Source organism: Mastigoproctus giganteus, chromosome 2 (assembly GCF_048544385.1).
Source record: "Mastigoproctus giganteus isolate SK-2022 chromosome 2, ASM4854438v1, whole genome shotgun sequence".
NCBI lineage: Eukaryota > Metazoa > Arthropoda > Arachnida > Uropygi > Thelyphonidae > Mastigoproctus > Mastigoproctus giganteus.
Genome location: NC_143576.1, coordinates 264,227,693 through 264,253,132, shown reverse-complemented (window position 1 = coordinate 264,253,132; position 25,440 = coordinate 264,227,693). Strand labels below are relative to the sequence as shown.

Sequence of the window (25,440 nt, the reverse complement as noted above, 5' to 3'; positions counted from 1 at the left end):
TTTAAGCATAAGCTTATACATAAATAATTAAATTAATATACACTGCCATAAGTATCTTTCCATTTGAAAAATCTGACCAAATGGGTCTAAATCCCTTTGCCGCAGAAATAGTCTTCCATTCACTAAAAATATTGACAACATAATATTGTTCAAGGTTTAGGTCTAAATGGTAATCAAATGAACTAATTAGACGCGTGACAGAGAAGAAAAATGCTGTTTGTTGTTTGTTATTTGGTTTTTAGGAGCATTGGCAACTAAGGCCATATTGCTCCGGGAATATGCGGTGGTCCTTCCCTTGACCTTTCCGTATCCTCCGTATTTGGTGGTGACAGGCTCGAACCCCGGTCTAATCAAAGAAAAATGCATGGGATGCATATAAATTATCAAACGACTCAGAAGCCTATGGCAGATATAAGCTAGTCTGTAATCAGGTCACCAAGGAGATTAGGCAGGCGAAGGTAGATTACGAGAAATCTTTGTAAAGAATGCTAAGAAAAACAGCAAGGATTTCTTTACTTATATAAACTCTAAAAGGAAGGGGATGAATCTGATTGGTCCACTTGATATTGATGGTTCGACTGTTGATGATCCTGCTCAGAGAGCAAACAAACTGAATGAGTATTTTGCATATACATTGACACATAAGGAGTTTTTAAGGTTTGAAAATGGCAGAAGGTTATCAAATTGTAGCAGGATGCTTAATGATTTTGTAATAACTGAGAGCAAAGTGGAGGAGAAATCGTTGAAGTTAAACATGAGAAAGGCACCTGGGGGTGGATGGGATCTATCCAGTTATATTAAAGAAGGTGGCAAAGCAACTAAGCAAACCCTTAGCCATAATTATGAGAAAATTCTTGGACTCAGGGCAGGTCCCCACAGACTGGAGATGTGCAAATGTATCCCCAATTCACAAAGGGGGATCGAAGGGTGACACAAGTAATTACAGACCAGTTAGTTTAACTTCTGTTCCGGGTAAAATAATGGAGTCACTGGTTAGCATTAGCATTAGCATTAGATGCAAGAAAGCAAGCTTATGCAGCAACAGCCAAAAAAAAAAAAAAAAAAAAAAAAACCCCACTTCCACTTCACCCCTCTGTTGGTTCAAAATACCTGTCCAGCTGAGCCTTAAACTTATTTAGGCTATCAACTTCCACGACAAGTGATGGAAGTCTGTTCCACCAACCAACCACCCGCTGGCTAAAGGCAAATTTCCGCACGTCTATCCTACATCTGTCTTTCCTCAATTTGAATTTATGCCCTCTCAGGTGATTATTCTGAGCGAGAGGAAGAATCCCATCAGCATTGAGCATGCTCAAACCATTCAATGCTTTATACACCTCTATCAGATCACCTCGCTGGTGCCTAGTCTCCAGACACTGTAATTTGCAAATCTTAAGCCTTTCTTCATAAGAGCACCCTTTCCATTCCATTCACTAATCTTGTTGCCCTTCTCTGTACTCGTTCCAGCAGCTCTACATCCTTCTTGAAATGAGGCCTCCAGACCTGTATACAGTACTCTAGGTGTGGCCTGACCATTGCCTTATACAAGGGAATAATCACCTCCTTATCCCTGCTAGAAAAATTCCTATATATCATTGACAACACACCATGAGCTACTCTTGCAGCCCGTCTGCACTGCTCAGAGAACTTCATATCTGCCTGCACAACCACCCCCAGGTCACTTTCATTCTCTACCACTGTCAGTGTAGTACCACAGAGTTGATACGTTGCTCTGGGGTTGCTGTTTCCCCATGTGTAGTACTTTACATTTGTCAATGTTAAACTTCATTTGCCACCTCTCAGCCCATCTGCTCAACCTTTCCAGATCCTGTTTCAGCAGCATAGTGTCAGTAGTGTCCTTGACAACCCTGCCTACCTTTGTATCATCTGCAAACTTCGACATTAAGCTTGATATACCCTCATCAATATCATTTATGAATACAGAAAACAATAATGGACCCAACACTGAGCCCTGAGGGACTCCACTAATAACATTAGTCCACGACGAGCAGTGTCCATTGATTACCACTCTCTGTCTTCTCCCCCTCAGCCACCCCTTTAAGCACAGCATGAATTTGCCTCCAATGCCACACTGCTCCAATTTGTGCAGCAGTCTTCCATGTGCAACAGTATCAAAAGCCTTTCTAAGATCCAAGTATATAATATCAAAGTTATTCCCTGCATCCAGTTCCTTTGTGACTGCATCATAGTATCCAATCAAATTGGTCAGGCAAGACTTCCCCTTAACAAAACCATGCTGTGTCCGAGCTATAGCTGAAGTCTTGTCTAAATGATCCTGCAGTGCTTCTTTAACTAGTGCCTCCATTAATTTTTCTGGAACAGAAGTTAAACTCACAGGTCTATAATTACTAGTGTCAGCCTTTGATCCTCCTTTGTGAATTGGGGTGACATTTGCACATCTCCAGTCTCAGGGTACCTCCCCTGAGTTCAAAGAAGCTCTCATAATTATGGCTAAGGGTTTGCTTACTTCCTTTGCTGCCTCCTTTAATATAACTGGATAGATCCCATCCAAATATTAAAGATGCATTGCAGGATCATCTAGACAAGACTGCAGCAATAATTCAGACACAGCATGGGTTTGTTAAGGGAAAGTCCTGACAAATTTGATAGGATATTATGATGTGGTTACAAAGGAACTGGATGCAAAAAATAATTTTGATATCATATATTTGGATTTCAGGAAAGCTTTTGACACTGTTGCGCATGGAAGACTATTGTACAAATTGGAGCAGAATGGTATTAAGGGTAAGTTGCTACAATGGATAAAAGGATGGTTGAGTGGGAGAAGACAGAGGGTGGTAATCAATGGGTGCTGCCCTTCATGGACTAATGTTATTAGTGGAGTCCCACAGGGTTCGGTGTTGGGTCCACTGTTGTTTTGTATATTTATCAATGATACTGATGAAGGTATATCAGGCTTAGTGTCAAAGTTTACAAATGATACAAAGGTTGGCAGGGTTGTTAATGACAGTAATGGCAGTGTGCTACTGCAACAGGATCTAGAAAATTTGGGAAGATGGGCTAAGAAGTGGCAACTGAGGTTTCACCTTGACAAATGCAAAGTACTGCATATGGGTAGAAGTCACCCCAGAGAAACATACCAACAGTGTGGTACTACACTTAAGGTGGTAGAAAACGAAAAAGACCTGGGAGTAATTGTGCAGTCAGATATGAAGTTTCTGAGCAATGCAGGTAGGTTGCCAGGGCAGGTCATGGGGTTTTGTCAATGATATATAGGAATTTTGCTAGCAGGGAGAAGGAGGTGATTATCCCTCTCTATAAAGCACCGCACCTTGAGTACTGCATACAGGTCTGGAGGCCTCATCTTAGGAAGGATGTAGATTTGCTTGAGCCTGTACATAGAAGGGCAACAAGATTGGTGAGCGGAATGAAGGGATCCTCTTACCAAGAGAGGCTTGAGTTCTGCAAATTGCAGTGGCTGGAAACTAGGCACCTGCACAGTGATCTGACTGAGGTGGAAAAAGCCTTGAATGGGTTGAGCACGCTGAATTCTGATGGGATCCTTCCACTTGTTCAGATTACGAACCTAAGGTGGCATAAATTCAAATTAAGAAAAGATAGATGTAGAATAGATGTGCGGAAATTTGCCTTTAGCCAGCAGGTGATTAATTGCTGGAACAAACTTCCATCTGTCGTTGTGGAAGTTGATAGGTAAATAAATTTAAGGAGGAACTGGACAGGCATTTGGAAGGAATTGTGTGATTTTTTTTTTTTTTTTTTTTGGCTGATGCTGCATAAGCTCATACAATTGCTTTCTTGCATCACATGGCACTACTACATTAATACATTTAGAACTAGGTAAATAGAATGTTTTCACAGATTCAACTTTGACTCATACTGCTGTTGCGAAGTATCATTGATTGCAATTACAGTTCCCAAAATTTAATATAAAATTTTACTCCAAAATTACTACCTTGAGAGAATGGACTCATGGAATCTTTTAAATTTAATTCTTTTAACTGTATATCTCTTTTGTAATCACCCTTCTTTTTACAACCACCCTAAATTTCAAGTGTAGCAATTTTATAAATAAAATAAATAATAAAAACTTAGCAGAAATTATACTGGTAACCAATTGATTACACCGAAAGTTTACAGGTCATGTTGCAAAGGTGTAAAAGAGTTGTTATTATCCAATACTACAATATGAGGAATAGTTTTTAAAAACAACAAAGGATAACACAATAGCAGAGTTTATCAATGCTGGAAGAATTCACTTACTACACTCTGTTGTAAGGCTACTGTGTGTATGAGAAGAATGGAAAGAACTTTGAGGGCTAGACATCACATTCATTGCAGTAATGATCATATCTAAACAATCTGCAACGTCATTATTCTTTGCACAAGAAAGAGCTGGTGTATGACCTGCAATTGTTAGTAGGATGAGAAAGTACACCACATATACAGAAATATTTTTTTTCTACTGACAAATTCAACAGCAAATTACAGAATTTTCACTCTGATTTAAAAATAATTTAACACTTTTTTATTTTAAGTATAATAAAATAGTACACTGAAATCAAAATTTCTGCTCAACCACAAGCTTTAACTAATTATTTGTAAAATCATATTTTATTATTAACTCCAAAAAGAGAAAAATAAATCCAATTCATTGTACATGGTAAATACACATTTATCATGAAAATAATGAAGTTAGTCAATTGCCAAAAAATTGCAAGGTGCAAACATAAAATAATATTGCTTTGAAATGAACTATTTTATCTTTACAGGGCAATCATATTTGTTAATTAAGCATTTCTAACAAGTTTCAATTATTAGCATTTACATAAGGAGTGACAAATGATGAAAGAAAGCAAGCTTATACAGCATCATCAACAACAACAAAAAAAAAAAAAAAAAAACACAGCACCTCCCATTTTGCCAAATCATGCTTCCAAATAGTTTGTCTACTTCTTCCTTAAATTTGTTTATGAAACAAAACCATGAACTGTCCTGGCAATCTGTCTGCATTGCTCAGAGAACTTCATATCTGAGTGCACAATTACACACAGGTCTTTTTCATTTTGGGTGTAGTACTACATAGTTGGTACATTACTTTGGGGTTACTATTGCCCATATGCAGTACTTTGCATTTATCAATGTTAAACTTCAATTGCCATTTCTCAGCCATTTCTAGATAAAAAATACTCATGCAGTTTGTCAGCTACTGGGCAGGATCATCAAGAGTCCAACCACCATAGGCTTCTGTTGCCTGATAATTTATATGCATCCCATGCATTTTTCTTCTTTACCACGAGTCTCATTAGTTCATCTAACATCCATTTAGGCCTAAACCTTGAACAGTATTTCTTAGTTGGTATGAAAAGCCTTCTATGATTAATTCCTTGAATGCTTCCCATTTAGAATTTGCTGATGGAAGCATCATCAGTTGGTCCCGCTGCATAGAATTTAAAAAAAAAACTGAGACCAATGAAGTCACCTTTACAAAAGCAAAAACCCTTCCCTTTACCAGTAATGGTAGTTACATCTTTAAGTGAACCCACATCAATACACTGATCACTTCCACCTAGTTATTCTTTTATCTGCAGATTCTAAATACATGCATAATCACTGCTGATAAGCAGATCAAGAGTTTTACTCCTGCTTGTTGCCTCTCTAACACACATTGCTGTAGAAAACAGTCATCCAACAAATCCACAAAATCTTGCTAGTCTGTGAGTGACAAACCTACAAGTACCAGTCAATATCTGGAAAGTTAAAATCCACCATTATAAGACAATGATTTACTGGCCCACTGTAGTTCTCTGTTCATTGTACTCATCAGAGTTATTAAGCCTATAACACATTCCCACTCTCATTTTTGCTCTCCCAGTGCTTATGTCACACCAAACTGACTCAACATTGTGCTGGCTACCCATGTCAACTGAATGCACTGCATTAGATTTTATGTGCTTCTTAACTAAGAGCATAACCCATCCATCCATCCATCCATTCTCCTATCCTGTCTGTCCATTCTGTATACATTGTGCTCCCCATATTCAATGATGCTCACCATTTGCATCCAATATGTGTATGACACCACATCTGGACTCTTCAATTCCAACAATGTCTGCATTTGATGTCTTCACTGGCATTTCAAATTCATCAAATTTATTTACTATACTCCTAACACTGGTATACATGCAAGTACAGGTAACTCTCTTATAACATGGTAGTTAGGTCCCTATAAAATCTTGTGTAGTATGAAACAGTGTTATACGGGTCTAAGAACCATTACAAAAAGGAGGGTTACGTTCCAAATGCTAACAAAAATACATAATTTTTTTTTATAACTACCGGAAACTTAATTTTTATAAAAATAGTAATAACTGAACAAACGTCTTAGAAACTGTGATACATAACCCCAGGGGCTCACATCTGGTGAGTTTGTGCTTGGCACACTCAGGGTTCTGAGTTGGATATCATCATTTTTCTCTTTATTGGAAATTCCCTTCTACTTCTAATTCTTGTACTCTCTCACTCTCTCTCTCTCTGTAACTCAGAATTTTTTTTTGGCTGGTGCAGCAAAAGCCCCAGCATTCCTTGCACCATATAGCCAATAATAATAATATATGTCAGATAATGTACGTCCAGTTAATTTTCTTCCTTTCTTTTCATCACTGCTAAGCATAATCAAATGAGAATGTTTTCTTTGTTGCAGAATATCTTCACCTCCTGAACTTTCTTCTGCAGCATCTAGATTTCAATGTATCTTCTCTCTTTAAAACATCAGTAATCTGGGTTTGTTTGCTTTTGCTTGATACATCTTTGTTAAGTTTTATGGAGCTAAGTATTTTGGAAGCTCCCTTTTGAACTTTGTGCTCCTTTCAGTCGATGGTTCTGCATTCAAAAAATAAGATTCTAATTGCTGGAATATGTTTATGCCTTCCCATATGCTTTTTAGTGTAAAATTTGGAACTTAAAAATTTTCATCTGCGTTATCATCTTCTGAATTGATTTGGTTTACCTCGAATGCCATTTCCATAAAATCCGGTTCATCTGCCTCTTTTTCTACCAGTAATTCTTGAACGTCTTCAGTAGTCATATCATCAAACCCTTCCCCTCCTGCTGATGTAGCAAGTTCTACTATTGCACCAATTAAGTTTTCTGCCGGTTCAACCATATTTCCTGAATGAACTGACTCTGGCCACACATTTTTGCAATGTGCATTTAATGTGTTGACAGTTTTAATTCTTTGAGCAATAAAGTTATGATTCCAATACAGTCCACAATTGAAAAATTGTTTCTATACCTCTATCACTTCAATAGATTCAGAATAAATTTTTTCCAAAATCCATTGTAATGATTTTCTGATGTAATGAGTTTTAAATGTAGATACAATGCCTTGATCTAATGGCTGCATTAAAGAAGTTGTACAGTAAACCCTCACTAATCCGGATTAATTGGGGGAAGTGGTTATCTGGATTAAGCGATAATTCGGATTAGTGAAGCAAAAGATTGCCTTAAAAAAAAAAAAAAAAAGAGACTTAGAACACAAATAAATGGAAAATTTAATGATAATATACGTAATGCTGATGAAAATAAATAAAAAAATATCACTGTAGAGCCTTTATTTAAAAACTATAAAAAGACAATACATTTATCCATCGAAAGAAGACTCAGAAGTTGTATAGCAGACTCTGGATTTACTGGGACACTTCAAGACTCCAAAGTAAAAATATATATATATATCTACCGGAAATCATAAAATTCAAGTAATAAATAGAAGAGGCATAAACAGATGTTTTGCAAGTCATAAATAAGTGACAAGAAGCAGCATTATAAGTCATGACTGGGAGATGAATGTACCTACCTATCCCACAACTCCTGCTGCTCAAAAAACAGTGGAAAGAACTAAAAAAAACTAAACAAATGTTTAGTTTTTTTTAGTGCATTTCGTCGCACCGCAAAAAGAAATTTTGTTTCGTTATTTATGTCAGTATTTGTATAAATTTTTTTATAGTAAAAATCATTTTTGTTTAGAAATCGCAAAAATGATGGGTAAAAGCAAGAGTTGTGCTTTCAATTGAACAAAAACTTGATATTATTCAAAAGTTTGATAATGGTGCATCCATTTTCTTTAATGAACCATTACAATGTTAGTGACCAAACCATACGCAACATCATAAAAAATAAAGGGAAGCTATTAGATTTTGCGGGCACATCTGAGAGCATTAAAGGCATGACTATTGTAAAAACAGTCTATATACGAGGACCTCAACAAGGCAAGTGGTATTGTGGTTTAGCCAACAATTATATAAACCGATAATATATAAAATATGTTAACTTATTTACATATACCAATGAGCAAAAACATTATGAAAACTGCAGGTAAACTACGGCACGTGCGCAGGAGCAGGGCACTGTATAAAAAACACCTGATACTGAGCTCCGTTAATCAGTGTTACTCTTGTTCTTAAGATGGAGAAGGCAGCGAACTTAAGCAAGTTAGACAAAGGCCAAATTGTAATGGCCAGACGACTGGGTCAGACCATATCCGAAAGGGCACTGCTGGTGGGATGCTCAGGGTCAGCCGTGGTTAGTACCTACTGAAAGTGGTCCGAGGAGGGGGAACCCACGAACCACCGGCGAGTTGTTGGAAGACCACAGCTCATCGATTCTAGAGGTGAGCGAAGGCTCTTCCGGATGGTACATGGCAACAGACGGGCAACTGTGGTGCAACTCACCAGTAATTGTAATGCTGGTGACAGGAGAATGTGTCACAACACACAGTAGATCGAACCCTGCTGAAAATGGGGCTACGTAGTTGCAGGCTGCTCTGAGTGCCCCATGCTAACCACGGTTCACCGGCAACAGCACCTACAATGGACATGCGAGCATCAAAACTGGACCTTGAGTGATTGGAAGAAGGTTATCTGGTTCCATGAATCGCATTTCCTGTTGCACCATGTGGACGGCCGGGTACATGTGCGTCGTTTACCTGGGGAAGTGATGGTAACCAGATGCACCGTGGGACGAAAACAAGCCAGTGGTGGTGGTCTCATGCTTAAGACGATGTTCTGCTAGGATACCCTTGGTCAAGTCATCCATGTGCTGGGCACTCTGACGTCTACCACCTACCTAAACATCACTGCTGACCATCGCCCTAAGCATGATATCGCCTCCACCGGCTTGTTTTCGTACACCCTTTCATGGCAATGGTCTTCCCCTCTGGCAGTGCCATCTTTCAGCAGGATAATGCACCATGCCACACTACTCGGATTGCATGAGACTGGTTCGTGGAACATGAGGAAGACTTCAGGTATTGCCCCGGCCTCCAAATTCCCAGACATCAATCCCATCAAGCATCTGTGGTTTGTGTTGGAACAGCCACTTCGATCTGTGGCATCTCAACCATGGACTTTACAAGAGTTAAAGGATCTGCTGGTTACATGTTGATACCAGATACCACAAGCCACATTAAGAAATCTTGTAGCATCCATGCCTCGCCGGATATGAGCTGTTTTAACGGCACATGGAGGACCAACATCATATTAGGTTGGTGGGCATAATGTTTTGGCTCATCACAGTGGTGAGCTGTGAATATTTTAACAATGGGCTCGCACGCAGTTTTGCTGACTTTTGAAGTGAAAATTCTTTAGTAGTGCCCCAGGCAGTTTCACACTGGAGTGACTTGCATCCATGGATTGACAAAAATCTTCAGGAAAATGAGACATGAATTGATTCCCCACCTCCACCATTGTACTACTCCGTACGAGGCATGAGCTACGTACTGCTACGTACGTAGCAGTGACGTACAACGCAATCAATACCCCTACAGTGCGACCATGGTGTAACTCGAGTTTATGTTTTAAATTGCTATATCTCTGCTTCTGGCAGTCCGATTTAAAAAACAAATTGCAGCAGTTATGCAGCAATACTACCATGCTACCAAGTATTCTTGAAGTGAAAAGTAACAGACAGAATGGAAGCAGTCCCAACCCAAGCAGAGTCAGCAAACATAATGATAGCTAATTATACAAAATTTTCAAACTGCTGAAGCCACTCTGTCACTGTATGGCAGATATATTAACTGTGTGACACTAGAGGCTATACTATACATTAATTTAGAATGGAACTCACTGCTGCCACAGTTTTGAGAGTGCTATATTTTGTCTCATTTCATCTTCAAAGTAGTCCTCAATTACAGTCAAAATGAGCGAGCGGGGCACGAGCCATGCCTTGATCTTCACTTTTATCTCATTCTAAAGCTATTCCAGCAAGAGTAATATTTCAATGCTACTTTTATCGGACTCAGGACACAGGAATCAACAAACCTAGTTTTGTAGCTCAGTGCTTTCATGCATTCTCACAGAATCACAATGTAAATAGTCAAGAATTATTAAAAATGATATAAGACACAGCTGTAGAGGTTTCAGGCAATATGATTAATAGCACCTGATTTTAAATAAAAAGAAGCCATCCTGCAGTGATAGTTCCTCCTCCAAATTTTGCTGTTCAAATGATCAACTCTAAGAGGCAGTATTCTATTAGCATTCTTGAAACAATATGAAAAGCTGCTACAACCCCCCCCTCCCAAGACTGTTAGCTGTAACTTGAATTTTAAAGTACCTTTCATTGCCAATGTATTAATGAAATATATAAATTTTAATCACTTTTAAATGAAAACAGAAAATGTAATAATCTTTTATATTTGTTTTCCCTAAAAGAATACCAGTGAAAGTTAAATATTCATTACATTCTATAAGATAAAATAACAATACAAATCATTATTCAAAATAAGTGTTATTTACTATGGGTGTATTATTTTGCTATGAGCTGTGTTTGTAGCTCGTCTTATACCCAAACTGTAATTCAGCTCTCTCCAGATTGCCACATGTAAAACAAACTATCTTGGATAACCACAGTATGTCTTTTACCACAGTTTCTTCCTTTTAAATGATAAAGCAACATCATTTCAGAGGGAACACTTTGTCTCCTTTACATAACTTCACAAAAAAGACATCTAACAGAATGAGATCAGGTTGTTGTTGTTGTTTTGGTTTTTAGGAGCATTAGCAACTAAGGCCATATTGCTCCGGGAATATGCGGTGGTCATTCCCTGACCTTTCCGCATCCTCCAAATTTGGTGGTGACGGGCTCGAACCCCGGTCTAATCAAGAAGCGTGTGCTACGCACTGTTGCTCCTTCCCACCTGGCTACAGAGGCGCCATGAGATCAGGTAACTAGGAAGCCATGAAATCAGGCATCATATTATCACTTGTTAACTCAGAAACTATTCTCTATGGTTTTAATTATAAAACAGTTCACTTCCCTGTTCTAGCGGAGATTCAATATTCAGTGTTAGAAATTTGGTGAGGTATGCACCTTGCTGTAAGGTGAGTTAGCAAGACCCTCGACAGTTAAAGCATAATTTTCTAGCACTTCCAAATACACATTACTCTTCAGAAGTAATAAGGAAGAATAGTGTGAGTGCACACAACATATTCATTCACTTCAGGACCTCTTTCATATTCTAGATATTCATTGGTAGATATAGAAAATCCAGTAAATTCAAAAATTAGCACTATTCAGACAAAAAAAAAAAAAAAAAAAAAAAAAAGAATAATCATACTATTCCTACAAAGTACCAATCCAACTGTGCTTTAAATTCTTAAGCAGACTAGCTACCACTGCCACAGTAGATGCAAATTATTCTGGTGCATGACAACCTGAAGTCCATAGATGAATTTCATGAGATCCAGAATTCTGTTATTCCATAAGATTTTATATTTTATGTTCCTGGTTCTCATCTTGCCTACAACAGACCATCACTCAATACCTTTAGCACCTTGCAAATCTCCCCTCACGTATCAAACTACCAAACTTTGCAGTCCACACCTTCTAAGCTGTTAATTTGGTTATTTTCTTTGAATTCTCTTTGTATAAGTTATGTCTCATTTTTGACTGCAGTCTCTAGGCCTGAATATGTTTGCTACTCAGTGAGTGATGAATTCACAACTCCCAATCAATATTTGAAAAGTTAAAATCACTCAAAGAAAAAAAAAAAAAAAAAGATTTACTAGCCCACTGTTTTGTCTGTGTAGCTGTTCATTATGCTGATCACAGTCATCTGGCCTATAATAGCGAAATAACACCATCAGCTGATGATGACATGAAGGCCACTCCAGGAACTCTCCAGTTCCTGCTGTTTTGTGTAATAGCCATCCATTTACTGCATAAGAACAGTTGAATATCATCTACCCATCTCCATCGTTGTCTTCCAGCTTTTCTTTTAGCTCCTCTTAGGTACCATTCTGCTATTTTTGTAGTCCATCTGTCATCACGTCTTCGAGCTTTGTGTCCTGCCCAGATCCATTTCAGTTCTTTAGTTTTGATAAAAATGTCCTTTACTTGAGTTTGCTGCCTAATCCATGTATTCCTAACTTATCCAATAGTCTGATTTCTAATATAATTCACTCCATTCTCCACTGTGTAATTTTCAGCTTCACTTCTATTCTTTTGATGAGTACCCAGTTTCACTATAAGTCACAATAGGGAGTATACATTGGTTCATTATTTTAAATTTCAGACAAATGGGGATATTTCTCCTCAATATGTGTCTATATTTCCTGAATGCTATCCATTTGAAATTTATTCTTCTCTTGACTTCCAGGCATTTATCATTATTACAGCTAATGACTTGTCCAATATAAGTACAGTAAAGCCCCGCTATTCACGGGGGTTACGTTCCTGAGAAATGCCGCGAATACCGAAAACGTGAATGCTGAGTAATGGCTCCCATAGTAATAAAGGGGTTCCGTTCCAAAGTATGAAATATATAAGAAAAACTAGTCTAAAATTTTGTCTATGTATGTATTATATGTATCTTCATAATATGACTATGTACATAGACAGTACGTAGTGAAATGCAAGCATAAGGCATCGAAATGAAAATAAGAAACAATTTAATATTAAATGTAATATTTATTACAAATTTCAAACACATCTTTCAAAACTTATCCCGCCAGTTCTATCAACAGTTTCGCTAAAGTGTTGATAAAGGTGTTTTGCCCTTTCACGAATGATAAAAATGGGAATTTTATTTTGAGTTCGGTCTTTTATCCACAGATTTAAAGCCTTTTCCATTTTTTCTAATTTAACATCACGAGTTACAGAGCAAATTTTTGAAGCAATTAGCGCGTTTTCACAGACACTACGGCAGATTTTTTTCTTCCGATTTCTTGATTGATTGTACCATTGACTCATTGATTTTAATAATGTTTTGCCACTGAGGAGACACTTTCACCATTAGAAATTTTGTCTAATAACTCAATTTTATTCGCTAATGTCATCACATTCTTTGATCTTTTCACATTTCCCTTGTTATTCGTAGCCATATTTTTGTATGGGTTAGAAAGAACTTGTCCACAATAAACATTAACACATTCGAAAAAGTCAATTTTACACTTCAAAACGGTAGATTTATCACTTTTGTAAGCATGTCAATTTATAAATTTATTCAATTTATAAGCATATAAATTCAAAGCAAACGATGAAGCCCATGACAAGCGCATAGCACATACTGAACAAGGATTAGCGAGAAACATCCACGCTCGCGATTTTGTCATCCCTCTCCCCCCACCCACTGAGCGCTGTTTTGACTGGGAAAGATGATTTTAGCCATGCCCATGTTTTTTTATGGCGGAAAATGTTCACGGCGATTTAAAATTCACATTTTTTTAGGTTTCATTTTATATTAATTCAGCGACCGCGAATAGCGGGAGTTTACTGTATATGAATCCACCTTTTCAATTTCTGCTCCTTCAGTGATCATATCCATTCTTGCGGCATACTTGTTCATCATTACTTTTTGTTTTAACCATATTCATCTTTAGTTCGAAATTCTTACTAATTCTGCAAAAAAAGATTTTCCTCTAATTCTTTGGGATCGTGGCTTATTATCACAATGTCATTTGCAAATCGTAAATGATTTAGGTACCCTTTATTCACATTGACTCCTTTCTGTGACCAATCCCATCTTCTGAAAGCTTCTTCAAGGAAGCAGTAAACAGCTTCGGAGATACTGTCTCCCCTTGTCGAACTCCTTTCTTAATTTTAAATTTGCTACTGTCTTTGTTTAGTCTAATAAAGGAGGTAGCATTCTCATATATTTTCTTCAAAATCATAACATATGGGATGTCTATGCCTTGTCTTTCCAGTGCGTAAAATATAATTCAAAAATACCAGGCATAATGGTGTTTTATATTAATCTGCTTTCCCCATTAGCTGTGATATTACGTGAAGGTGATCCATAGTTCAGAATCCTGTCATAAAGCCAGCTTGCTTTTTCGGCTGATTCTCATCAAGTATTCTTTCTAATCGTTTAGTAATGACCATTCTGAACAACTTGTAGATGTGGGACAACAAGCTAATTGGTCTACAATTTTCAATGTATCTCCTTTCTTATGCAGCAAAATTATGTTTGCATTATTCCACTCCTTAGCCATCACATCTTTCCTAATCTATTCTGTGCAAAGTCTTGCCAGTTTCTGTGTCATATCTCTTCCTCCTAATTTTAACAACTCTACAATAACTTCATCTTCACCCGGGGCTTTTTGATTCTTCATTTTCTTCAATGCACGTTCTACCTCATCAGGAAGAATATCGGGTATGCCACATGTGTTGCTAATTTTTTTATCCATCTTCCCTACTGATGGCATCATTCCCTTGCTCCTTATATAATATTTTATTGTAGTCTTTTGCTATTTATAAGTACACCACCACTGTTCTTCAGATGCAGACATACATGCAAACCAGTGGTGTGCTGGTAAATTTTTAAAAACTGGCTTGCCCTTTTTTTAACAATCCCCATCCTCTTTGGAAAGTATGTGGTGGTTTCTCCCTTTGTAAGAATTACAACCCACTGAAAGTATAAACAAATTTAATTATCAGCAACACAACTTAATTTTTCCTGGATCACATCTTCTTAGGGTAATGATCTTATTAGGTTCACGACAATTCTTGAAACGCAAAATCTTTGACAGACGTTAGGAGCATGGGAATTTCATCACCTTAAGAAGAAACGGCCCAGACAAAATTAAGTGGATGTTTGTTGGAAATAATGTTCCTGTAAAATCACAAGTGCAGATAATCCCTACACAGGCTGCTGCGTAAGGAAGATGCAGGGGAAAGGAAACACAAAGGGTGCTGAAATATTGGGGAAAGGAAATACAAAGGGTGCTGAAATATTGGGGAAAGGAAATACAAAGGGTGCTGAAATAATCGTGGATTGAAGTGTGCCGCTCTAATGTTTATTAGCTATGTTCGGTTTAACAACTGGCTCGCAAAATTCGTCCCATGAGCGCATCGCACAAAACGGAAACATGTTAATCGAATATAATAACCAATAGGAAAATTTATAATTGGTCCTTGACCTTCTGGAATGTCCATAAAGAATTTTAAAAATACCTTTAAAATAACTTTTTAACTGTATATAATGTAAAAGATAACGAAAATAATTATGGAATTAAACATTTATTGCATAAAACAGTGGTTCTTAAACTGTGCGCCGCGGAATATTTTAAATTTTCGAGGGAAACACAGCGATACTCAACATCTGTCGGACACAGTGCGAACTACTAGCTCGAGGTAGTTCACAGTTTCAGCATTTCTTATTAAGTTGTTTGGATCTAACTACTAAACGAAACTGTTAGGTATTTCTTTTGGTCTGGGTGCAGCTTGAAAAAATTATTAAGACATTAAAGGAGCCGTGAACCGAGAAACTTTGGGAACCTCTGACATAAAATACACAATGAAGAAATTACTGTTGCGGAAATAGTAGTAGTGGCATGTGATGCAAGAAAGCAAGTGTATGAGCTTATGCAGCATCACCCAAAAAAAAAAAAAATCACACCATTCCCTCCAAATGCCTGTCCAGTTCCTCCTTAAATTTATTCAACCTATCAACTTCCATGACAGATGGAAGTTTGTTCCAGCAATTAACCACCCGCTGGCTAAAGGCAAATTTCCGCACATCTATTCTACATCTCTCTTTTCTTAATTTGAATTTATGCCCCCTTAGGTCCGTAATCTGAACAAGTGGAAGGATCCCATCAGAATTCAGCGTGCTCAACCCATTCAAGGCCTTATACACCTCAATCAGATCACCGCGCACGTGCCCAGTCTCCAGCCACTGCAATTTGCAGAACTTAAGCCTCTTCATTCCATTCATTCCCTCACCAATCTTGTTGCCCTTCTCTGTACACGCTCAAGTAAATCTACATCCTTCCTAAAATGAGGCCTCCAGACCTGTACGCAGTACTCAAAGCGTGACCTGACCATTGCCTTATACAGTGGGACAATCACCTCCTTCTCCCTGCTAGCAAAATTCCTATATATCGTTGACAAAACCCCATGACCTGCCCTGGCAGCCTGTCTGCATTGCTCAGAAAACTTCATATCTGACTGCACAATTACTCCAAGGTCTTTTTTATTTTCTACTACCTTAAGTGAAGTACCACACAGTTGGTACGTTTCTCTGGGGTTACTTCTACCCATATGCAGTACTTTGCATTTGTCAAGGTTAAATTTCAGTTGCCACTTCTTAGCCCATCTATCCAAATTATCTAGATCCTGTTGCAGTAGCACACTGCCATTACTGTCATTAACAACCCTGCCAACCTTTGTATCATCTGCAAACTTCGACATTAAGCCTGATATACCTTCATCAATATCATTGATAAATATACAAAACAACAGTGGACCCAACACCGATCCCTGTGGGACTCCACTAATAACATTAGTCCACGAAGAGCAGCACCCATTGATTACCACCCTCTGTCTTCTCCCACTTAACCATCCTTTTATCCATTGTAGTAACTTACCCTTAATACCATTCTGCTCCAATTTGTACAATAGTCTTCCATGTGCAACAGTGTCAAAAGCTTTACTGAAATCCAAATATATGATATCAAAATTATTTTTTGCATCCAGTTCCTTTGTAACCACATCATAATATGCTATCAAATTTGTGAGACAAGACTTTCCCTTAACAAACCCATGCTGTGTCTGAATTATTGCTGCAGTCTTGTCTAGATGATCCTGCAATGCATATTCAACCAGTGACTCCATTATTTTACCCGGAACAGAAGTTAAACTAACTGGTCTGTAATTACTCATGTCACCCTTCGATCCCCCTTTGTGAATTGGGGATACATTTGCAAATCTCCAGTCTGTGGGAACCTCCCCTGAGTCCAATGATGCTCTCATAATTACGGCTAAGGGTTTGCTTAGTTGCTTTGCCGTCTCCTTTAATATAACTGGATAAATCCCATCCCCCCCAGGTGCTTTTCTTATGTTTAACTTCAACAATTTCTCCTCCACTTTGCTCTCAGTTATTACAAAATCATTAAGTATCCTGCTACAATTTGATAACCTTCTGCCATTTTCAAACCTTAATAATTCCTCATGTGTGAATGTAGATGCAAAATACTCATTCAGTTTGTTTGCTATCTGAGCAGGATCATCAACAGTCGAACCATCGATGTCAAGTGCAATTAGATTCATCCCCTTCCTTTTAGAGTTTATATAAGTAAAGAAATCCTTGAACAGTGTTGACTTTCTCTTTTCATCAATCAATTTCCGATAGCCGACAACAATCTTCTCTGGGCCCTGGCGAAATAAATATCGCAGAGAACATCAAACCTTTTGTTTGAGGGTTCTATGCGATACGAAATATTTCATCTAATTCTTTTACCGTTATCTCCTTCGCGGTAACATTTTCATCTGGCTCATTTAAAAATTTGAATTTTTAAATGCAAGTCTGTATTGACTTTATTAGCAGGAGACAAACACGTCTTCTTCCGATGGTTGATGGAACACACCGAGGCGGGCAGCAGGCAAACGTTTGTTTATTGACCGTATGACTCGCGGTAAGCTTAACGAACGATTCAAATCTTTTTCAACTATCGCATAAAAAAAAAAGATAGCGTTAACTGGAAATTTGCATTGTGTAAAGTGAAAAGTGGTATCATTTTTCAAATAGCGTTAACTGAATATCGTGTTAATTGAACTCGCATTATGCGAGGCCTAGCTGTACTTCTGAAGCAAAAGGAATCATGCAGCAAATAGTTAGGCAATGGAGATGACTAGTGGTTGAGGCAACCAATAACCAAGAGAGCCAGAAAAATTGGAACTTGGCAGACTAGCAGATTATAAGTGGAAATGGACAACACTGAGATGACTGGAACTGGGACCACATATATTTGTGAAATGAATGAAGAAGTTTTTGGGAAGTTTTCACAGGAAACTTTGTTCTATTGCTTTTGACTATTCGTGATGCAATTAATATATAAAATAAATGTGGAAGAGGGAGAACATGTTGCATGAATCGCCCCTTCCCCATACATATACTACTTGGACTCCCTCCAGTCACTCACCTGCAGATCTACCAATACATTCAGTCTGGTGAACTATCTTGCAGCCTGCCTGTGAAAATTATTTTAGAGCCATTCTCTCAAAATTAAGGAATACTTGATCCCATCACAATGTTCATCACAAAGTTACCACTCATACTAATGATGAAAGAGATGGGAGTTGCTGGAACTTTGCTCTGGAGACACATGGGTTTCACTATGTCAAGCCTCCAATAGACAGGATGGTGCACTGGATGATGACAGTCATCTGCTACTTAGATAGCTTAATATATCTATCAGATAGGCATATCTAGGAAATAAACTCATACACCGACCATTGAACAAAATTTTACTGTAACCAAAATTTTTACAAATAGTATAAAAACAAATTATTTACAATAAACTAATGATTGTATATTGCAGAATACTAAAAACTGTAATAAAAGATCATTTACCATAAAATACGCTAAAATATAAAATTAAGAGCGCTAAAAACCTGGAGCTTTCGAGAGCGTCAGCTCTCTTCTTCAACAGTAATATGACTTTCTGCAACATCACCTTAAATAGCAGGTTCACGGTACCTCCACACGTGGTATTTCTCCACGTGGTTCAATCGGCACATGGTCAGAACCGGAAGTGAAAATGTCTCGGGTACGTGGCAAATAAAATCGTTCATGCGAACTTAATACAATTGTTTCAAAAATAGGATGAATACGCATGCCTCTATCTCTATTCATGGTATTCTTACTGGATGAACCAATCCGTAAACCCTCGAGCCATTTACGCTCCCAGTATCCGTGTGCACGATCCAAAATAATAGCGTCCTCCGGGGAGATTTGATACTGCTTCTCCCAAAAATGTTCGGCCACGGCAGACTTACTGTAATCAGCGGTTCTTATGACATTTAAATGTTCCCCCAGACGATCCCTAAGCCGTCGTTTTGTTTCCCCCACATAACGACGGCTTAGGGATCGTCTGGGGGAACATTTAAATGTCATAGGAACCGCTGATTACAGTAAGTCTGCCGTGGCCGAACATTTTTGGGAGAAGCAGCATCAAATCTCCCCGGAGGACGCTATTATTTTGGATCGTGCACACGGATACTGGGAGCGTAAATGGCTCGAGGGTTTACGGATTGGTTCATCCAGTAAGAATACCATGAATAGAGATAGAGGCATGCGTATTCATCCTATTTTGAAACAATTGTATTAAATTCGGATGAACGATTTTATTTGCCACGTACCCGAGACATTTCCACTTCCGGTTCTGACCATGTGCCGATTGAACCACGTGGAGAAATACCATGTGTGGAGGACCGTGAACCTGCTATTTAAGGTGATGTTGCAGAAAGTCATATTACTGTTGAAGAAGAGAGCTTACGCTCTCGAAAGCTCCAGGTTTTTAGCGCTTTTAATTTTATATTTTAGCTTATTTTATGGTAAACGATCTTTTATTACAGTTTTTAGTATTCCGCAATATACAATCATTAGTTTATTGTAAATAATTTGTTTTTATACTATTTGTAAAAATTTTGGTTACAGTAAAATTTTTGTTCAATGGTCGGTGTATGAGTTTATTTCCTAGATATGAGTTTTCCCGACCTCAGAGACTTCTTTCAGGATATTATCAACAGGCAGTTCCCACTTTATGAGTTCCCGAGTTTTTTTTTGTTTTGTTGTTTTGTTTTTTCAAAGTATCAACAAAATCAAAAATATAAACATAAATTGCAAAAAATGAATGTTAAACATTCATAAATACAGCATTTAAAACCATGCGTGTAGCTATACAATACAGTGTACTCCACTTTATGATATTAATCCGTTACCAACGTATCATGAAAATATCGTAATGAACCCAATAACTGTTTTTGGGTAATTTGTCCCAGGACCTCGGAAGTTGAAATTTTCGCTATATAACTTTCTAAACTGTAGTTTTTATAGTGTAAATTGTATTAGTTACCAATTCATTACAAATTTTTTGATCTTCTCTGGCTTAAAATCTCTCTACCTCATTGTGTCAAATTCATCTGTTGTCTCTACCGTTCTCCCAACTCCACTAATCACTTGGAGCTCTTTGACTTCCTCTCTTTGCAACTTGACTTTCTCCAGTCCAACTTTCCTAACAGTGAGGTAATTTTCCTTGGTGATTTTAATGTTCACAACTCCAGCTGGATTCTGTTTTCTAGTCACACCGACCCAGCAGGTCGAGATGCTGAGGCTTTTGCAATTACTAATGACCTAGCACAGATTGTTCATTTACCTACAAGAATACCGGGCAATCCTAATCATACAGCCAATACGCTTGATCTTTTTCTCACAAACAACCCTTCTAAGTACACGGTTGAAGTGAGAGGTCCTCTAGGCACTTCAGATCACAACTTGGTGATTGTCTCTTCTCCAATGGAACCTTTATCTCATGGTTATTCCCAACCTCGTGTTGTTTGGCATTACAAGAATGCAAAATGGGATGACCTGCGAGACTTCTTTTCTTCTTTTCCTTGGTCGGATTACTGTTTCAAAACTTCTGATGTCAACGTTTGCTCAGACCGTGTCAGTGAAATTATTTTTGCAGGAATGGAATCCTTTATCCCACACTCCACTTTATAATCTCATCCTTTATCTAAACCTTGGTTTTCCAATAAATGTGCTAAGGCTGTCCAAGAGAAGAATGTTGCATATCGTAATTGGCTTGTTTCTAATTCTTCAGTTTCATTTTCTGCCTGCACCAAAGCTCGCAACAATTGTAAAGCAGTTATTAATCAGTCCAAACTAGAGTTTGAACAGGCTAAGAGTAGAAAACTTTCTTCTTGCCCTAATGGTAGCCGAGCATTCTGGTCTCTTGCCAAAGCTATTGGCCACAACTTCTGCCCATCTCTGCTCCCACCTCTGTCCAAACCAGATGGTTCTGTTGTCACTTCAGCCAAGGATAAAGCTGACCTGCTAGCATCCCATTTTTCTTCCAGCTCATGTATTAATGATCTTGGTAAAACACCTCCCACCATTCCCAACACGCTCCATTCAATGCCTCCTGTGGTCTTCCGTCAAAAGGATATCAGAAGGATTTTGAAGAATCTTGATGCTAAGAAAGCTCCAGGTCCTGATGGTATTTCTCCACTTGTTCTCAAAACCTGTGCTCCTGAACTTACTCCTATTCTTTGCCGCCTTTTTTCACTTTCTTATTCCAAAGGTGTTTTTCCTTCTGCTTGGAAATTTGCTCATATCCAGCCAGTTCCTAAAAAGGGTGACAAATCCCTCCCATCCAATTATCGTCCCATTGCAATTACTTCTACTCTTTCTAAAGTAATGGAGAAATCAATTAACCGACAACTCTTAAACTACCTAGAAACCTTCCATCTGATCAACGATCGCCAGTACGGATTCCGTCAGTGTCGATCCACTGGTGATATTCTGGCTTATGTTACCCATTTATGGACTAATTCAATGGAAAGGTTCGGTGAAACACAAGTAGTTGCCCTTGACATCTCAAAGGCTTTTGATCGTGTTTGGCATAAAAGGTCTTCTAAACAAGCTTCCATCTTATGGTTTACCAACTGTTTTTAGTAATTGGTTATCCAGTTTTCTCTCTGATCGCTCACTGAGGGTGATGGTAGATGGCTCTCTGTCTTCTAACTTCTCCACTAATGCCTGTGTCCCCCAAGGTTCTTTCCCCCCACTCTTTTCCTTTTGTATATCAATGACCTTCTTCCATTGACTGGAAATCCTATCCATAGTTTTGCCGATGATAGCACATTGCATTCAACTTTCCATTTTGAGAAACCTTGTCCTGCTCAATCAGCTTCAACTTCTCGAAAATCTGCTACCAATTCCTTAAATGCCGATCTTCAGGTAATTCTCCAGTGGGGCAAAGACAACTTAGTTGTTTTCAACCCTTCTAAAACTCAGTCTTGTCTTATATCTCGCAAAAAGGATTCTTCTGCTCCTATGCTTATCTTTAGTGACACTCCGATTTCTAGGCAAAATGATATATCTCTTTTGGGGATTACCCTGACTTCTAATCTCTCTTGGCACAAGCACATTACAAATATTGCTCCCTCTGCATCTAAGAAACTTGGTTTTCTGTTTCGCTCTCGGCGTTACTTTTCTTCCAAACAGCTGCTCACTCTGTATAAATCGCAAATCCGCCCTGCCATGGAATATTGTTCCCACATCTGGGGTGGTGCCCCCAAAACCTCTCTCAGGCTTCTTGATTCCGTTAAGAAGACGGCAGTTAGGTTAATTAATGATTCATCTCTAACAGAGTCTCTCCACTCGGTGTCCCATAGACGTACTGTTTCTGCTGCGTAGCTCTTCTACAGATATTTCCATGGTCACTGTTCTTCTGAATTGGCTTGTATAATTCCCGCCTCTCTCTTTCAAAACAGTCCGAACACGTGCTGCCACCAGCCAACATCCATTTACTGTCCAACTTCAAACCCACAGAACCAACTTTTCATCTTCCTCATTTATTCATTCAACTGCCGTTTTCTGGAACAACCTTCCTTCATACGTATTTCCTGAAAATTACAATCTACAGAAGTTCAAGTCCAATGTCAACAAATATCTTCTTTCGTCTTCTCAACCTCCAACCCAAGCACGGTACTAAGTACTATAGGTTCTAATACCTCGTGTTTGTGGTTCACATAAAAAAAAAAAAAAAAAAATATTCAAATCATTAAAATGCATTACACTTTCATCGTTATCATATGTTCTGTTATAAGAACCAATTTTGAACGGCTTTGTGATATTTTTCTAAAGCACATTTCTGGAGGTCATGACAATAAAACAATAAAAACAATTTGCACTTTCCGGTTTATTGGGCTTTTCTGTTTTTGCAAGCAATTATAAACAGGTAGTAAACTCGATATTATTGCATTTGAGAAAATACCGATAGCTGGAATTGTGTTGTATTTTACGTTGGTGAAATGTTTTTCCCCCTTTACTGAAATCTTCAATTGTATAAAAAACATAAATAAATTTTCAGAATCTTCTTTTCATTGGTTTTTTTTTTTTTTTTAAGCTTCCTAAACTTGTTACTCCATGCATATCGTGTTAGTTGCAATTTGTGCATTCGTTAAAAAATGCGTATGCGTGATATTGAAATTTATAAAGAAAAGAGAAGATTATCTTGGAAATAAATGTCTCTTGAAGCATTTCTGAAGAAGATAACTCCTTGTGCAACAAACCAAGTGCCGAACCAATAATGAGTGATAAACAAGTGTGCATTTAGCCAATGATGACGATGAAGAATAAACATTCTTTAACATTTGTAAGCCATAAATAATTTCTCTATTATTATAATTTGCTTGATTTTACAGGCTACATTTTAATTTCTTTGAATAAATCAATCATTGTTTAAACAAACTAATTAGCTAACTAATTTCATTGTTGATAACGTAACCCCTATTTTAATGATTATATCTATGGGAAATAAATTCCTGCTTTACAAGCGTGCAAATTAACTCGTAAAGTCGGGAACTACCTGTATATCAAACCATTTAAGTATTAATATACATCTAAATGGCTTAGCTACCATTTGGATACCACCTAAATACATACTTGATGTAGAATTGAAATACTTGATGTAGAATTGAAATGAATAAATAAAATGGACAATATTTTAAATTACATGATTGCCCTGACTAGGAGAAGGCACATTATATACAAATATGTATGCAGGAAAGGCAAACTGTATGTTGGTAAAAACAGAGATTGTTTGAAACTAGAATTGCCAAACAAACAGAAAATGAAAATACTGGGAAATCAGAGGAACTGAACAAGCTTACAAATGCTCCAATTCTTTTATTATAAAATTTCAAAATAATTGGGGGTTTGGGGGATATTATAAAAAAAAATTTACAGATGCTGTTTATATTAAAAAAAAAAATTTAAATACAGGATGCTAACCAGAAATATGGAGAGGGATACAGATGCATTATGGATGCATATCTATTGGTAATAGAATATAAATTTATAAAAATAAAAAAATTAAAAAACCAGGTTCCTGCTCCTAAGGAATAAAAATAGATGTATACAATTACAAGAGAATCTTTATAGAGTAGGGTGGGATTACTGGGCATCTCTAAATGATCAATTAGGGGTCAATCATTTCCCTTCCCTCTCTTTCCTGAGCATTCTGATTATTAAAAATCACTATTGTGATTTCAATGCATAAGGTATAATATTATGAATGTAACAGTAAAATATGTGGAATACAACTTTTCCATATCACCTTTTTGAAGCTAATTTCCACACAATTCCCAGCAGCATAACCATGTTCAAGCTTGCACATGAACCTCCTTGAAAAAAAGAGAAACATTTCTGCAAAAGAATATTACAACATTCTTTTGCAGAAACTCAGTTGCACAATAATAACAGAATTCTATAATAACAGATTTCTCAGTTGCATAATAATAGAATTCTATAATGATCACTCTTATACCACATGAATATTAAGATAGTTTATTTAACTATAACTAAATTACTATACATTAACGTAATGTTTAAGGAACCTTACCAGAACCAAATCCTCAATTCCACCTGCATTCTGAAAATATGGTAGAATTGAGGCATTCAAACAAGCAGCAGGCTGGCAACAGCCTATTTATGGTCTGAGGATGGGTTCTGGCAAGGTTCCCAAAATGTTACCTTAATGTATAGTGATTTAGTTAAATAAACTATCTTAATATTCATAAATGTCAATATTTGAAAAATTATCTTAATTAAAATAAATAAATGTTCATAAATTACCAGTACAATCAACAGAAAATACACTTGCACCCTTTAACAGAAGTGTGCGAGTAGTTGAAATCATCCCATTTTTAGCTGCAATATGAAGAGCCCTATAAACAAAAATAGAATGAAAGCATGATACTGACAGAAAAAGAGAGGCTACTAATCATATTAAATTATCTTTCTTCAATTATCAGCAAAATGATTTAAGAGAGCAAGCTTATAATTGTCAAATATATATATATATATATATTAGTAAAATAATAAGAGGAGTTTACCTCAATATAGTACGTAGAACTATATTGAGGTATAGT

At 37.4% G+C, this 25,440-nt stretch overlaps 1 protein-coding gene across 1 annotated transcript in view; it reads right to left on the bottom strand.

Annotated features, from left to right (window-relative positions):
* Nucleotides 1-4,134: 4,134 nt before the first annotated feature.
* The window catches only part of LOC150090449 (uncharacterized), a 420,985-nt gene continuing 399,679 nt past the window's right edge, over nucleotides 4,135-25,440 (bottom strand). Inside the window, exons 23-25 of the mRNA XM_090390317.1 lie at nucleotides 25,145-25,236; nucleotides 4,264-4,407; nucleotides 4,135-4,181 (exon numbers count right to left, since the gene is read on the bottom strand). Coding sequence (XP_090246443.1) covers nucleotides 4,135-4,181; nucleotides 4,264-4,407; nucleotides 25,145-25,236 — 283 coding nt within the window. The remainder of the gene's footprint in view (nucleotides 4,182-4,263; nucleotides 4,408-25,144; nucleotides 25,237-25,440) is intronic.